This window comes from Astatotilapia calliptera, chromosome 2 (assembly GCF_964374335.1).
Source record: "Astatotilapia calliptera chromosome 2, fAstCal68.1, whole genome shotgun sequence".
NCBI classification, from domain to species: domain Eukaryota; kingdom Metazoa; phylum Chordata; class Actinopteri; order Cichliformes; family Cichlidae; genus Astatotilapia; species Astatotilapia calliptera.
The window spans coordinates 27764009-27780756 of record NC_137423.1 but is presented as its reverse complement, the minus strand read 5'-3'; the positions used below and the strand labels follow the sequence as shown (position 1 = coordinate 27780756).

Here is a 16748-nt window from a genome sequence, read left to right as displayed (position 1 = left end):
GATTTCAAGAGTGTTTACTGGTGTGTAAACTCAGGTATGATGAAACACTGTGTTTATTAGTGTACTCCTGCAATATCTGTTCACTTTTTTGTTTTTTAAATTGAACCCATGTTTTATTTGTCCAAATGATTGAACCTGATCCAATATAAGTTACACCTAACGTCAGATTGTTATAAATATTCTAGAATGCTTGGGCTTAGTAGTTAAATAAACGAATAACTCATATCTAGAGATGCAATTTCCTGGTTTAATTTGTTTACCGCCCTCTAGGGGCTACAAAAGGGAACTGTGCGTGTTAGTTTTTATTAGGTAGGTTAATAGTTAAGCTGTTATTAATGGGCGTCATCAATCAAAAATATTCATGTTGAAATTTATTATGAAGCAAGAAAAAGATAGTTACCAAAAAACTAAAAGACAGTTGCTGCACTGCTTATGCAAAAAGCTGCAAAACACATATTGGCCCTAAAAAAAAAAAAAAAAAGCCGGTTCACACTTCTGCCTTTTTATGTGGAAATACAAGTGGATGAAAAGTGGGCGGGAGAAGAGGAAATCGTGTGAGGCAGGTTGTTTGTGCATGGGGACAATAATTCTGCAGAGAGGATCAGTCCTATATTATTTTCCCCTCTAAAGGCTGCACAAGAGTGCATAAATTCAATGCCTGTCAGTAAATTTGCACAGTAAAAGAGCAGCGTTTAACGAGTGAACGGGGACATTCATCACCGAGCATACGTGTGTATTCAGATTTACAAACGAGTCTTAAATAATTTAAAAGAGATATTTTGTGCATGCAGTGCGAGCTGACCTGCTTCAAAAAAATCTTTTGTCCAATCAGCCCACACCACAGATTACAATGCACGAGCTTCCAAAGCCCACAGCTGAGAATTTAATGTTACAGCTCATACAGATTTCTACTTCACGCTCAGCTGAGAGACATATTGTCTTACATTATTCATGCTGAAGTTGCATGAAATTCAATCCCTTTCAAAAGATAGAATCTAACCTGGGAGCTCTGCACGAACAGGAAATAAAGTGAAGACAGGAGGCAGGGAAATTGGCTTTAATGGGAGGATGAGTGAGATGAATAAGAAATAGGATCTATAGCACACACAGGAGGAGAGTCATCCCCAAGTACATTTTAGGGAATTAACTCCAAGTCGTTCTGTTATACAAGTCAAACATCGCCCTATCTGCACATGTGCAACTGCAAACAACCTGCCTTATACAGTAAACTACACCGTATGATGCTATTCCTTATCTATAGTGGCGTGCGCTTCAGTGTGGAGGGCGCACAAGCCTCAAAACATCAGGATATAATTTCAAATGTAAGCAGCAAAGCCCTCACATGACAGAAAAGGAGATCAGTATGCTCACTGTAGCTCTAAATCCCCACTGTTTGAATCCCACTCAGTCCCCTGCGGCTGCTTAGCAACCCCTCTCCAGCACAATATACTCCGAATTAACAGGGTAAAGCGTGACCGCTGCCTCCTCACAACCACGAGTCAAGGGTGCTCTCCCATCACCAACGCCTTCTCTCAGCACTGCAGCAATAAAAGCCGCGGCTTTATTACATCGTGGATCCAAAACCAAAACAACATGAAAAGCAAACACGAGACACGAAACAGTGTGAAACGTGGTTGGGGGCTCCGTGTGATGTGGACAGCAAGATTTATGGGATATTTCACACACAGCGCAAACAGGCAAGTACGTTTCAACTTGGTATCACAGATTCGGGTGATTGTGAACCCTTGAATGGCCCTCTCTCCCCATTTAAATAATTTCTCCTACACACATCTTATATTATGCACAATATATACAACAGGAGCTTGTGACCTACATAGAAATGCACATGCAGATGATGACATGCGCTGTCAATCCTTCACCTCTGCTTTGCACCTCACATTATCCAAACTCGATTTTCCACCCCAAGAAAACTTGGCTTCAGCGCAGTGTACTCTGATGACTCTACGGCAAATTCACTGAGCAGGCCTTAAGCACTATCACACGTCCCCAAAACCTCAGCCCCCCTCTGCTGCTATATAATCCAGAATAAAATGACTCAGTAATGAGGGTTCCAACTCTATAAACCGCAGGGAGAGCGCACTAAACGGAGACTTCGTTATGATATACATGTTCAATTACCATTATAACACGTGCAGAAAAAAGTAAAAGTGTTCATTAATGCATTTCTTAATATTTTTTTTTAATTAGTTCCTTTGGTAAAGAGATCAGTTTCACCGTGATGTCTGACCCTGGTGCTCAAAGGTTCAGTCAGAGTGCCGCTCAGATTCTAATTATTGCTCACTCAGCTCGAGTTTTCAAGCGTAACACCGGACAGGGGTGTAGTTAAGAGTGTAGATCACGCGCAGCTGTCACACACGACGAGCTTTCAAGTGACACAGCGACACCTTACCCCACCTCATCCATCTCACGGGATAAGCACGTCAGCTAAAAGTGTTAAATGTAAAAGGGGATTAATCTGTGATCTTAAAATTGCGTCACACCTCATCGCCAGCTGCACGTCGCCCGTGGCCGTATCAGAATTTCATGAAAAATTGCACAGATCCCCCCCCCTCTCTCTCTCTCTCCAATCATCCCGCTTTGCGTCCATCAGCTGAAAATGTCATTTTCCTTTAAGATGATGTAAGACATTACTACACGGGACGATTTTTTCCCATTCTCTCTCTCTCTTGCACAGCTTGGAGCAACGTTATCTTGAGCCTGCCGTCGGTCCAAACATTTCCGCACTCAGCAGTTTGGAGAGATGGATGCGCGCAGGAATCCCATCCTCCTCATCTGTGCGAGAAACCTCCTCGCGCATTTCAGTATCTCAGGAGCCGGGAGCGTGGCAGCAGAGCGATGAGGTGCATGCACATTTGTTTTTTTTTAATTCTTTATTTGAGTTTATCTGGCTGAACTGAGGGACAAACGCAAACCAGTGACGCTCTCCACTGAAACTTGAGCGGAGATGTATTCACTTTTTTGTGCTGTGAAATTTCTGAGTGAAGTGAGTATATTACATTTATCTGGAATCAAACTAGCAAATCAACGGGGTGGATGCGTGTAATTCGACGCTGGTTAGGATAATCGATTCCATTCAAAAGAAAAAAGAAAAGGATGCATCGTGGTGGGTAGGCACGTTTACGCACGGGGTTAAAGGATGTACTGTAGACACACCTTGGGATTGTTCTGTCATGAGATACTGGATGCGAGTGCTGCAGCTTGCATCGAGACTGTGTGTTAGCTCTGAGCGCATCGGCACCGTATGCAGCTACACCCTACACCCTGAACTTCTGGGACGTTTGCGCTCCGTGATCGAGACTCGGATTTCTTACAGGATCGGACAAAATGGCACTGAGCGAAAACTGCAAAACGCAACCCACAAAGGAGCAAGGCTCGGTGCAAAACCCTCCATCGGATGTGATTGAGCTAAACGTGGGTGGGCAGGTGTATTACACTCGTTATGGTACACTGGCAAGTTTTCCAAATTCTCTACTTGGGAAGCTGTTCTCTAACAAGAAGGGGTCCTCGAATGACTTGTCCCGGGACCTCAGAGGACGCTATTTTATAGACAGAGATGGGTTTCTGTTTCGGTATATCCTGGATTACCTTAGAGACAAGCAAGTCGTCCTCCCTGATCACTTTCCTGAAAGAGGAAGGTTGAAAAGGGAGGCGGAATACTTTCAGCTGCCAGATTTAGTCAAACTTTTGTCATCCGAGGACTCAAAACTATTCGCAGACGACTTGTACTACAGCGATTTGGATGATGCGTCGCAGGGCAGCGACCAGAGGTATTATCCCTCTTACTCCTTTGACAGGAGGTACGGCTACATCACGGTCGCCCTCAAAGGCGTTTGCGCAGCGGGAGGCAGAGAAAATCAAAGTGATGCCAAGGCCAGAAAGTTACCGAGAATCTTCATTAGTAGCAGAATTGGCTTGGCGAAAGAAGTGTTTGGAGACGCCCTGAATGAGAACAGGGACACGGACAGACCTCCGGACCGATACACCTGCAGATTTTACCTCAAGTTCAGACACCTGGAGAGGGCGTTTGACATGCTGTCAGAGAGCGGCTTTCATATTGTGGCCTGCAATTCGTCCCTGACCACGTCCCCGATCGCTCATTACCCGGATGACAGGGTCTGGTCCAATTACGCACAGTACATCTTCTACCGTGAGTGAAGATTTATTCCCACTCTGTTCTCTTAGAAGTGCTAACAAGCTGAGCTGGAGGCTTTCTGACCTTCAGGAGTAATCATAAGGCAACCATCACCAAAGTAAAACACAAACAACCCCAAATACGAATTAAAAATAAAGAAAACAAACGATTAAACAGGAACTAATGCCCTCCCCTCTCGCCCCCTCTAATAAATCCACATCCACATGTAATGCCTATCAGGAAGGGGTTTTTTCACATGAAAAGACCATCCTGCTAGTTTGCCACACGACAGTCAGTGTGATTTGAAGATTTACAAGGGTTGCTCACACCGCCAGGAGGCACGGTCGGATTGCAGCATTATCCTTTTAAATATTTGCATCCCTTACAGTGACTGACTTAAAACATGTGTTCTGGGTCCGAGATAAGAGGCAAACCTGCCTACGGCCCTCGGAGGAGTTGAGTCACAATGCTGCTACACTTAAAGTACACATGCGTCATGCGTAAACATGTCTTATTGCTCACATTTTTGCCAGCCGCTGGGCGATGAATAATATAGCACCAGCGGGCGGGGGGGAAATCACATGGATGCTGCTACTGCCGCTTGTCTTGAATCAGCTTGTCTTTTCTTTTCTTTTTTTTATTTGGAGACAAAGTTTGTTCATCAGCAAATAACCTAATTAGCTGCAAATATGGCTTGTCCCGTTGCGGAGGGAGGAGTTGGAGCATATGGCCAATTAAAAAGCACTTTGTTCATTATTCTGAACGGCTCCCCTTAGAAGAGCTGAATTAAATCCAGTTGGTGGGTCAGAGTTGGAGGTGCAAGGTGGACTGAGGAAGACATGACATATGGTTTGGTAATGATTTACCAATAGCTTTGTTAATACGAGGTAATTATCACAGAGGGCTCTGCCTTGACCTGAGAAAACATCCAACCAGGCAGCTAGCAGGGTTTTCCTGAGTCATTCAACATTCTGGAGCACAACAACATATGGTGTAGGTGTTCACCCCATTCCCCATTAAGAAACACTGTTCTGGGTCATGGGACAGCAGGAGGTGGAGAGAAGGTGGGAAGAGACAGAGGAGAAAATAAGAGCGAAGAGCAAAAACGGGAAAAGAGAGGCACAATGTAAGAAGCCAAGCTGAAGTGAAGGGAAGAAAGGGGAGGCTGGCAGATGGAGGAGAGAGCTGCCGAGCGGGAGGGATGAGGGAGTAAAAGTTGCATGAGACCTGGCCATGGGGAGAAAGAACTGAGGCAGAAAGAAGAGAGAGGCAGTGGAAGCAAAAATAGATTAAAGTAAGGATCAGACAGGGAAGTTCATTGAGGCCGTGGGAGCGGGGAAGGGGGGAAAAAAAGAAAAAAACGGGGTGGTAAAACATGGAAGCACAGGGAGAGACAGGCTGGGTTTTCATTAGAAGACAGTGGATGAGGGGATAGCACAGGGATAGATAGATAGATAGATAGATAGATAGATAGATAGATAGATAGATAGATAGATAGATAGATAGATAGATAGATAGATAGATAGATAGATAGATAGATAGATGATAGGGTGATGTATAGGCACATCAAAGGTAGACAGGCGGGACAGGCCTTTCTTCACAGCAGCACAGCGGCCTGCATCCACTCTCAAAACTAATACTGTAACCTGATTCTAAATGTGGGACGCTGGCTGGCCTAGGGCAGGTAGTCCTAAGCTAAGAATGCATGTAGACAAGTGCACCTTCGGGGATGGCAGAAAACAGATGTGCTTTGTTGTTGTTTGTTGTTTTCAGCTGAACATTTTACTGCTCTCTTTTTATATACCCTCTCCTCCTTCTAACAGAGACTCACATAGTGGGGAAAATGGTCAGAGGGAGGATGGGTTTGTTGAGTCTCTAAGAAGAGCAATCCAGCGCGGTAAGAAAAAAAAGAAAATGGAAGAAAAAAAAAACGGAGGACTTCCTTCCAGCCTGTCAGTTTCTTAGCATCATCCGTGTTGCTCTTCTTGTTAAATGCGTCAGTTGTTTTCTGGCTCCACTGTCTGGCAGCATTAGTGTGGACTCCACATATTCATAATCTTTTCTGTTAACAGTCAGGGGACTTTTTCCTCTCATCATGTTAAGACACTCTTATCTCAGTTATTGTCATCCTCACCTGCGCTGTAGAATATGCTGCCAGCTTCTCCTCAAACTAAAACAAATGATATTTTCATCTAAAAGGGCAATCTCCTCAGGAGGCTGCAGCCATGATGAATGATTCACATTTAGCCAAGCATGACTTGGACACCTTTTGAATAAACAACTGAAACTGCTAATGAACACACAGAGCGAACAGGACTGGGATCAGTACTTTGCTTTTAGAGGCTCATCCGGTCAACCGGGATCTTGCTTTGCAAGTTAGTCGTAATAGCAAGACAGTAAGGTGATTGAAGTCATACATAAAAAGTCATCATGAGATGAAAAATATCAATTATTTAAAATCCCAAGTCAAAACTGTGCAATTTAAAAGCTAAAAATGATTAAATCATAAGTAAAATATTTGATAAAAGTCAAAATTATAGCTTACTTAATCAAAATGAGAAGAGAAAAAACAGAAAAAATGGGAAAGATCATAAATTTTTGAGTGAGGAATTTAAATGTGGACGTCGTCATATTCTGACATTTTCAATTACACCCTGTGCAGAGAAATTTGACTCAGTACATCAAAATATTAACCTACTTTGAGCATTTTAATTATATCATTACACACTTTTCACCCCCCTCCCTTTGACTTGCAGAAATGGCCTTATATAAGCGATTCTGTCAAGTGACATCCCAGGCAGAGACGTAGGTTGTTTAGCATGATAGACATGTTTGCTGTTTTCCACTGGTAGTGACAACATTATCGTTGTAGTGATTAAAAACTCTAACCTCCCAGCTGGCAATTGGGACCGGTCCCCTCACTGCTAATTATCTCCGGGGAAAGAGGGGAGTGCTGCTGCTAATTAAAAAGCAATCTGTGATCCCAAAATATTTCCTCAACTGCCGTCATCCACCGAGGAAGAAAAAAAACAAACTCCCTATTTAAAGAGACACTCTAGGCACCATTACACCATAGGAGAACTTTCAGGCAATTCATAAATGAAAACTAGCTGTCATCTTGGACTAAATATCATCCTAGCCTGCTCATCGGCGAAACCAGAGACATGCTCATCTTTCCCACTTTGAAAGAGCGGTGCAGAGAGCCTTGTCAAAATGGGAGATTTGTACAGTAAAGATGGAGGATGATTGTACTTCCTCTAGTCTGTTAATATAACTGTGCAGTCTTCATTTAAGCTGTGAAAGAGATGATGTTTGCCCATAATGGCTCCTGAACAATGGCCACAAATCGGCAGGGAGAGACAGTGAAAGTAATCAATTGCTTGGGCGTAATGGAGGCAGAGATTGGACCGTCCCTGAGCTCCCACGGAGCCTGGTTGGAGTCTGGATGGATTGGCAGTGCCTACAAGAGATGGATGGTGTTCCCATGAATAACTCGTACACGTCTTAAAGAGCACCTGGGCGGAAAAATGGTTGGAAGCAAGGCGAGGTTTGTGTGCATGTGCCATTTTTTTCCATCTCCCAAAGGTAACCGAACTTTGTGCGTGACATCAGCTCACGCAGGCAATCTGCTCCACCCTGGGAGTAAAGTATGAGTTTATTAAACATCTCAAAGGGAAAATCGAGTCTTTGAAATCAATCGCTCTTTGAAAGATTATGTTGTGGCCTGTTTTGCGGCCCTGCCGCATGGTTTCTAAATGTTTGACCTTCTACAAGCTTTTACGATTTCTACCCAGTTTTAACCTAATTTTCCTACAACACAAAGAGCTAGAACCCAACATGAAAGCTGGAATTGTTCATGTTTAAGACTGTCTGTGCATACTGATTGTCCTCTGGTTTAAGTATACTGTAACACAAGTGTGTGACAAACTAATAAAGATTGTCATTGATGATGGATTTTAATCAGTCTTAAGCAAGTTGTACACTGAAATGAAAAGACTGGTCAAGCTTCAGATTTTAAACTTTGTTGCTACTTACCATGTTTTACTTCAGACAAACTGAAAAAAAAAATTTGAGTACATATTTAGGTCTTCACATCACTTTTTTACCGAACATATATGCAAATAATCACATTTTTAATAACTGCCGGGAGGTTTCGTGGTGATATCTACATGTATTAGTTAGAAAAATTGCCATAAAGTGTGTGAAATTCTACAGTGCATAACTTTAAATGCTGTTTACTTGGAAAAAAGTTCATTCTCATACTCTGAGCCAGAAAGAAACCGTTCCAGTTTTATTCCCATCTTTATTCCGAAGGTCATTACACATGGGCTGTATTCATACATCATTCATAGCCTGATTTATAGAACATTTTGTTCCAAAAAAGATGGTGAAAATCTATTTTTTTTTCTAGCTGTTTAGAATTTCTTTTCTGTTTTATTGAGTAATAAAACCCCAAATTCCCTCTGTATAGACCCTACAGTCTATATCAGCAAACTGAAACACAACTTTTTTAGCTGACTTCATCCAATAAAATATATTGTTGTTCTGAAACATTTTGTGCACACTGCCTGGGATTCAGACATAATCGTTAACCGTTAATCAGCTAAGCAGGTTTTATGATTGTATCTAACCCTTTTCTCATATTTCTCTGAAGACTCTCCCCCCTTAATGGAATTGTGCAGGCAGCACTTACACAGAAGTTATTATTTTGGTCTCTGCTTCTGCTATTTCTGCTCTTTGAATCTGCTGGAGAGCAGGTATAACAGCTCTTTCTGTCTGACATTTAACACCTTTACGATCCCTCCAGAGATACTTAATGGCTGCTGGGGTGTGAAAGTCTTCACATTATGGACAGGACTGAGTGTTTTCTGAAGAAAAGGGGATCCCCTGTGTTGGTATGCAGAAGGAGACCGTTGTATATTAGTCACTGGCATGTTATAGGTTTTTTGAAGGTGTGTGGCATTCTGCAGTCACCAACCAGTTCATTGGGTTGAACTTTTGCCTTTAGAACATTTTTCGTGCCATAGACAGATCTGGTGACTGTGGAAGTCATTTGAGTACAGTGAACCCTTTGTCAAGTTCAAGGAAGCAGTTTGAGATTATTTGAGTTCTGTGACATGAAAATCCTGCTGCAAGCAGCCATCATGGATGAGTACACTGTAGTCATAAAGTGATGGACATGGTCAGCAACAATACTTTCGGCTGTCTTTTTTTTAAAGACATTTTAAAGACTTTATTTAATCTTGTTACAGCAGCACAAGGGTCAGGAAGAAAAAGTGAATTAGAAACATATTATAAAAAAATAAGATGAAATAGGTATAATAGTGTACAAAAATACGTACAAATATGCACAAATTGTTACTATATCGAGTAAGACCCTGTATACTCAATGCTCATGTGGAACTAAGGGACCGAAAGAGTACCAAAAAGTCCCATTGTTCCATTTTGACGAGCCCGTTTGAACTGTAGCCTCAGCTTCCTGTTCTTAGCTGATGACACTTGCACTTGCTGTGGTCTTCTGCTGCTATAACCAATCTGCTGCCATGCCATGTAGACGGTGTCTACATGTCTAAATACACCTAGCTGCTGACATGTGATTGACTAATTTGATATTGGAGGTAACAAACAGTTGAATGGGTGTACCTAATAAAGTGGCCAGTGAATGTAGTTGATAAAGTATGCACAGTCTCGTACTCAAACTCATTGTTCAGTGTACTTTCTTAGATTTCCCTCTTTGACTAAAACCAACCTGACAGGGAGAGGGACCACAAACCCCTACCCCCCAAGTTCTCCTGAGGCATCATTTAAGGGATGAATAGAGCACTGCAAACTACTCGGGACACGTCCTCCCTTCATCTCGCTTCATTAGTGCTTGTGCAGAAGAGGGGTGTGGCTCTGGGTCAGAGGACAGGCCTACAGGGAGAGGCTGATATAGACATTTCAATCTGCCTGCTATGCTTGTTCATCTCCCTGTCAGGGAGACACTCAGCGGACAGCCACCCTCTGACTCGGGAGGGGAGAGCACCCGCTTGTCATTAACAATCAGCCAGTCATGCTGTCACTGTCCTCATGGAAGGGAGATAATTTCAGCCAGAGCAATGAAAAACAACAAGCCATGCTTTGTGTCCTTGAATTAGGTCACGTAGTCCTTTTTTGGGACGGGTTACCCCAACTTCCCAGCTCTTTCTCATCACTGCTGCCAATAATGGTTGTTTCAGTACATTAGGGTGGCTGCATGGAGGTAATTAATATTGACAAATTCAAATGTATGCAAATATTACAGACTTTATTATACACGGCAGGAGGTTTGACACAAACTGCTTAAGTGATACTTCTGCGGCAAATAAGACTATCTTGGTGAAATGGATTACCCTCTCCGTGTAAGGACAATCGCTGCCTTTGCAAGACAATTCTTTATTTTTCTGCTCCAAGGACATGCTGACCTAAATTGTGAGCTAACAAGCATGTAAACTACTTCCTGAGGCAGGAAGATATATATATATATATATAGATAGATAGATAGATAGATAGATAGATAGATAGATAGATAGATAGATAGATAGATAGATAGATAGATAGATAGATAGATAGATAGATAGATAGATAGATAGATAGATAGATAGATAGATAGATAGATAGATAGATAGATAGATAGATAGATAGATAGATAGATAGATTTGTGTAACTGGATATAGAGGTTGAAAAATATAAGATGAGAAAGTTGTATGAGCTTACTCTCTGAATAGCTGCATGACGCATGAATATACACATTCATCCTCCAACACCAAGTTAATAAACGGGCCAATTTTCTACATTTTTTCTTTTTTCTTTTTTTTGTTTTGCTTCACGCCCAAAGTCTTGGCCTGAAAATATTATTTCATAAGAGAAAACACAGCAACTGGAGCTTCATACTCTCAGGTCTCACAGGCTTCTCTTGTGTTTGCACAAATAACAGACAGTAATGAAAGTGAACAGAAGCAGACGTGTTTATTTCAGAATTTTTAAAGTATCTTTGTGCCTGACTCCAACAGCTTTGATGTGAAATGCTCTTTGTGTGTGTGTGTTCCAAACTTTCATCCGTGTAGATTGAGGGCACAGTTCACACCATATTCACATTTAAAAAGCAGATCTGGGTCACTCACATCTGAACGGGACATAAATTGCATTCTGGCCTTGTGGATTTGTACTATAACAATGTTCTTGTTGCCTTTTTTAAAAAAAAATTATTTTGCCTCTCAACTTTCACCACACGATTGTGCAGAGTCTCTTTCAGATTGCATGACTGGAGCACAGCGCTGCTCTGCCTTTAAAGCTGCCATCATCAGACACCCCTGATGACTCAGTTTAGGAGCACAGTTAAAACCAATCTCTCCTCCTCCCCCCAGTGTCTGGCAAGAATTCCTCTGACATTTTGCATTTGAGTTTGTCAGATCGCTGTGCCTTCAGTCATGTCCTACTTTTCTGCCATTTAAAACCTTTAAACACCTATAAGCGAATGCACAGTTCGCCAGAACCGTGTAAACCTGGCCTCTGCAGGCACGGGGACAAGCGTTCCCGCTCTCCTCAGAGGTGGAGACGATACCCGGTGTGACAGGCCTGCTCGCGCCCCGTGCTCTGTGCAGAGCTCGACTCCCTCTCTCTGTGTTATTTATGAGAAGTGCAGGCACAGCCCAAGTCTGAGGACCAGCCCTAGTCAGTTAATGTGGTTGGAATATGAGCTTTTAGACGGGGTGTATAGATCTGAGAAAAAAAGACAAAAAACACATTACAATCAATGGCTTCCCTGAAAAGATACCAGAGTGTATCACACCCACCTAGTTGTTTAAATGCACCTGTGTTTATTGAAAGTCTCTTAGTTGTTTACTGACTAGGCTCTGACGGCAGAAATAAGAACCTCACAACTTCTCCCCAAACGCTCAGATTTGTCTTTGTGTTACTGGCTGCGTGGCAAGAGCCCATTTCCGTATCCATGCTCCAGCAACATGAATTGTTATGGAAAACAAAAATAAAAAGGCAAAAACAGGTGCTTCTCAACCTCATCGGCGGCTTTGATACAATCCATTCCCCTGCATGGGCTCAGAAATTTCATGCTGCTATTATTGGGTGTTGGCTAGTTTCCTAAACGGGTTTCCCCCTCTGGACTACAGCATCCATCCATTTCGAAACAATGCTCAGCCTCCTCCTCTTCATCCTCCTTGCTAAAGAGCCTGCATCCATTTGCCTGGTGCTGTTTGTCTGCCGGATTCAGTGGGATTCATTATGTGGAAAGGGGAGGGGTAGGATTGGCATGCTGATTGGCCTCTTTACTCATGGATTAGCCATTAAAAAGCTGTTAGTGACTCTCTCACTATCAGCGCAATGCAATCATCGTGCTACAGATAAGGTCATTATTACTGTCTGCGCAGAGAGGTTAAAATCCCCCTTGAACTATGCTCAGTTTAAATTGGCGCATGCACTGGAGGGAGTAATGGACAAATTATTGCTCCCTCTGAGATATCACTGCTATGTGGTCTGTATGATAACACTGGGGGGAGAGCCATTAATATGTTTCTGTGTCCGCGAGTTTATTCCTCATATGCTGGTGTTTACGCATTTCAACCTAAATGAGACATACTGTGGCTATTTTTGGAAATGAAAGACAGCTACAGTGTTTGCTGCCTTTACTTGAACACTTCACAAGCCAGCGGGCAGTACTGTACAGTCCATAATTAGCCGTGTAGGAGGATGTGAGATGAGACAAGAAGAAGGTACGGGCAGAAAAACAAAAGACTACAAAAAAATCTTTAGTTTGTACCTGTTTGCTGCTCGCTGCAGAGCGTGAGTCACTGTTCCCAAAATTCATGATAAGAGATTGCAGCACATCAGAGGTCTACATACATCCACCCATCCTGCAACATGCACTGACCTGACTCTAACACCAGCTGAGATAAATTGTGCTTTGTTTGCCTACATTTTCCTGGCCCGGTGGCTCCCCCAGAGGTGTAAAACATAATCCCAGACTTATTTGACTGAGTGATCCGAAAACACAAAAATCATGCGCCACCTCCTTGGCAGCCAGGGTTACAGCTCCAATAAGAAGCTGCAACAGCAGAGCAGATTGCTTTGGCTCCGAGACAAGCTTCGCCTTGGGAAAAGGTCTTTAAGGGAGTCGCACTGAGCTGCACTGAGCTCCGAGGTTCTCCTTATCAGGGGATGCAATATGCACAGCCCACCAGCTCTTTGAAATTCAGCAATTAAATGTCAAAGCCAATACCTCGCATGTTCTTACAGCTGTGGCCTTTTTTGAATAATTGAAAGATACTCGTGTGGACACCGAAACTGCTGTGCAGGCATTTGTCAGCATTTGCTTGTTCACTCCAACTGTTTCGGTCGATTACTGTGGGGATTTGTCTCCGTAAAGACTGTTTGCGGTGGTTTTCTGCAAACTGCATGTGGTCGGACCCCACTGACAAACCTTTTTGCATTGTCTTGTAGGCGGACCTTCTCGGTGGTCGTCCTCTCACTGTGACTGCTGCTGCAAGAGCCACAAAAGCGAGCGCGAGGGAGAGAGCGGCACATCCTACAACGACCTCTCCACGTCCTGCTCCGAGACCCAGTCAGAGGCCAGTTCCCCTCAAGGAACCGTGATCTGCGGGCCCGTGAGCCGGCACTCCAACATTCAGACGCTGGACCGGCCGGTGCCTAAAGGGCCGGTTCACATGCTGCAGCAGGCGGAGATGCGCCGCAAGACTGACATGCTCCGTGTGAGAACCTTTGGAGTGCGGGAGCGAGAGGCTGCGAAAAGGAAAGCGAACAAGGAGAAGATGACTCCCGAGCAGGAGCTGGAGAAATGTATCCAAGACTTCCAGCGCATTAGGATTCCCGATCACTTTCCGGAAAGGAAGTACATGTGGCAATCAGAGCTTCTGAGGAAGTACCATCTCTAAATATATGAGTGGAGGAGAGGCAAGAGAGAGTGAGAGATGGTGCCGTAGTATCATTTAACCATCAGTGGAGAGCATTAAACTGCATAGGCAATACACTGCACCCTCTAAGACACATACTGTACTAGAAAAAAAACAAAACAAAACTGTGGCCACTTTCCTGCCAGGATGACTAGCCAAGCACACACAGTATGAGGCAGTGTGAGTCATTTATTTGTGAGGTATGCACAGTGTTGTGTACGATATGCACATGTGTAAATCAGGTTTCTCCTGCTGGGGCTGACATCACACACACACACCCTGTTCTCGCTTCGCGGAGCTGAGAGGCAGGAAACACTACCACTGACAACAAAGCAACCTCAGGGGCAACATCATTTCAGTTCATCAACTCACCACATACTGTATGTGCAATAGCCCACAATAGCTATTTTCTAAATGGATGTACCCAGATGGTGCTGTGAGTTAGCAACGGATTATCACTATACGTCACCGACGCAACATATACTTATAGTACGCTTTGAAAGCAGCACTGCATGTCATTTCACTCTTATCATAATTATGCAATATCAAGCAAAGTTTAAATTCACCGTTTCGTGTGACAGGTAAAAGTGGCGTGTCAGGACCGAGACCGACTTCACCGAAGAAAGCACTGCCTAGATCTGTTTTGCCATTGTGAAACTTTTTGTCCATTGACGTCATTATGTGTTGGATAGCTGATGTTGTGTAGGTAGAGTGTATAATGCCAATGGATACTGATCTAATCCTTGATTGTATGTGTGCATAAAAAAAGTAAATAAATGAGTAAGAATTCTGTTCCTTCATAATGAGCCTTCTTCAAAACTTTTACAACTTTTAACAAATGATGACCTACTTCAGTACTTACACTTGCTATTTTGTTTCTAAGAGTGCTTTAAGAGATTGATATAGCTTCTGGGTCTGAGAAGCCAACGCAGCAGTACCTTTAACCTGCATTCCTTCTAATGGCCAGCAGCTCATTTTGTAACTCATGGTGGTTATTATAGTCAGAAAGAAGGATTATCCAGGGTGTGTGTGTGTGTGTACTTAGTTTTACAGTTAAACCTGCCCCTCCCTCATCATGTCCTGTCTCAAAGCACCAAGACTCTGATGGCAAAAACGAGACGCTATTTCTATCTTATATATTGTCTGTGGTTTACTTTAATAAATATAGCTACTGAAAGTGCCCGAGTATCTACGTAGTGCAACCTGGTAACTTGTGAGGTCAACAAAGAGGCTATTGTGCACAGATATGAATAGAGATGTACCTTCAAAGTTTGGTTAATTTTTCATGCCCACCTTGAAACTAGTGATCCTGCTTTCAGGTTTTGAAGTTGCATGATCATCCGGTACTGTGTGAAAGCCTCGAGCCACTTCTCATTTCTTTATATTTTACTTCGAATGAGCATTGGGTGCTTTGTGGCCTTAAAAATTTTGAGGAAATTGGACATGTAGAAGACAAACAAAAAGAAGAAGTGGCAGGCCTAAAAAAAATAAATACATTCATGTTCTTAAGAAATGGAAAAAAAATCCAAAAGAACAGACCAAACAGTCAAAACAACACAACTGACAAAACTGTTCATCTGCTCAAGTTCCTCAAACATTATACTGCTAATATATCTGGTTAGCTAGCTCAGTGCTGTAAGCTAGTAATTCTTCTAAAGTAAAGCAGTTTCCTGTGTTTTTAAGCTAACGTGTGTGTGTGTGTGTGTTTACTTTTACAATTAATCATGTCCTGTCTCAAAGCACCAAGACTGATGGCAAAAACGAGACGCTATTTCTATCTTTTATATTGTCTGTGGTTTACTTTAACAAGTATAGCTACTGAAAGTGCCCGAGTACCTACGTAGTGCAACCTGGTAACTTGTGAGGTCAACAAAGAGGCTATTGTGCACAGATATGAATGAAGTCGTACCTTCAAAGTCTGGTTAATTTTTCATGCCCACCTTGAAACTGGTGATCCTGCTTTCAGGTTTTGAAGTTGCATGATCATCCAGGCTACCATCTTTGCTACTATCAGCTTGTTGCTAAAACATAACAATTTGTTACCATTTCTGTGAATCACTGAAAAATGCCAACAATAACCTAGTTTGTCAATAATCTAGTCAATAACCAAATGTTATACTAAAAAACAAGAGGCAGTTTTCTCTATTAACACCACATCTGGGTATTTAGTTGACATTTGTTGTGTGTTGCTCCAAGCAGCTTGCTGAGCTTAGACTGTTTCAGTTTTTTCATGTAAGCCATGGTGTTGACATCAACAATTCATGGGGCCCATACCCTCTGTTGTAGGGCTAATTGCTGTTTTTGCAAAATAGCTTTTTATTGTTTTGATTAGAGTCCTTGTTGTGCTGGAGACCATAAATTTGATCACATCTGTGACTATTTTCACTAATTGAACTCCAGATTTGCAGGTTGTAACTTGCTTCACCGTAAATTTCTTCTTCCCAACTCCTCTGCAAAGAAAAACCTTCAGTCAGATGTGGATATTTTTAAGTTTCATTAGTCCAGAGTACCTACCTATTTTTTAGAATCCCAATTTTGAGCTGATGGGCAACCCTGAACACTGCTTTGAAAGTCAGCTTAACCTGTGTCATGTCTGCTGTGCTCAGTCCTTGGATGACCACTGTGTTTCTAGTACTCAGTCATAGGCCTTT

At 42.6% G+C, this 16748-nt stretch overlaps 1 protein-coding gene across 1 annotated transcript; it reads left to right on the top strand.

The window, feature by feature from the left end:
• The first annotated feature begins 1757 nt into the window (after nt 1-1757).
• Nucleotides 1758-14889, top strand: kctd16a (potassium channel tetramerization domain containing 16a). Its single transcript, XM_026191173.2, has 2 exons — nt 1758-4168; nt 13628-14889. The coding sequence occupies exons 1-2, from the start codon at nt 3346-3348 to the stop codon at nt 14077-14079; spliced, it is 1275 nt and encodes a 424-aa protein (XP_026046958.1). The 5' UTR covers nt 1758-3345; the 3' UTR covers nt 14080-14889.
• Nucleotides 14890-16748: the final 1859 nt, after the last annotated feature.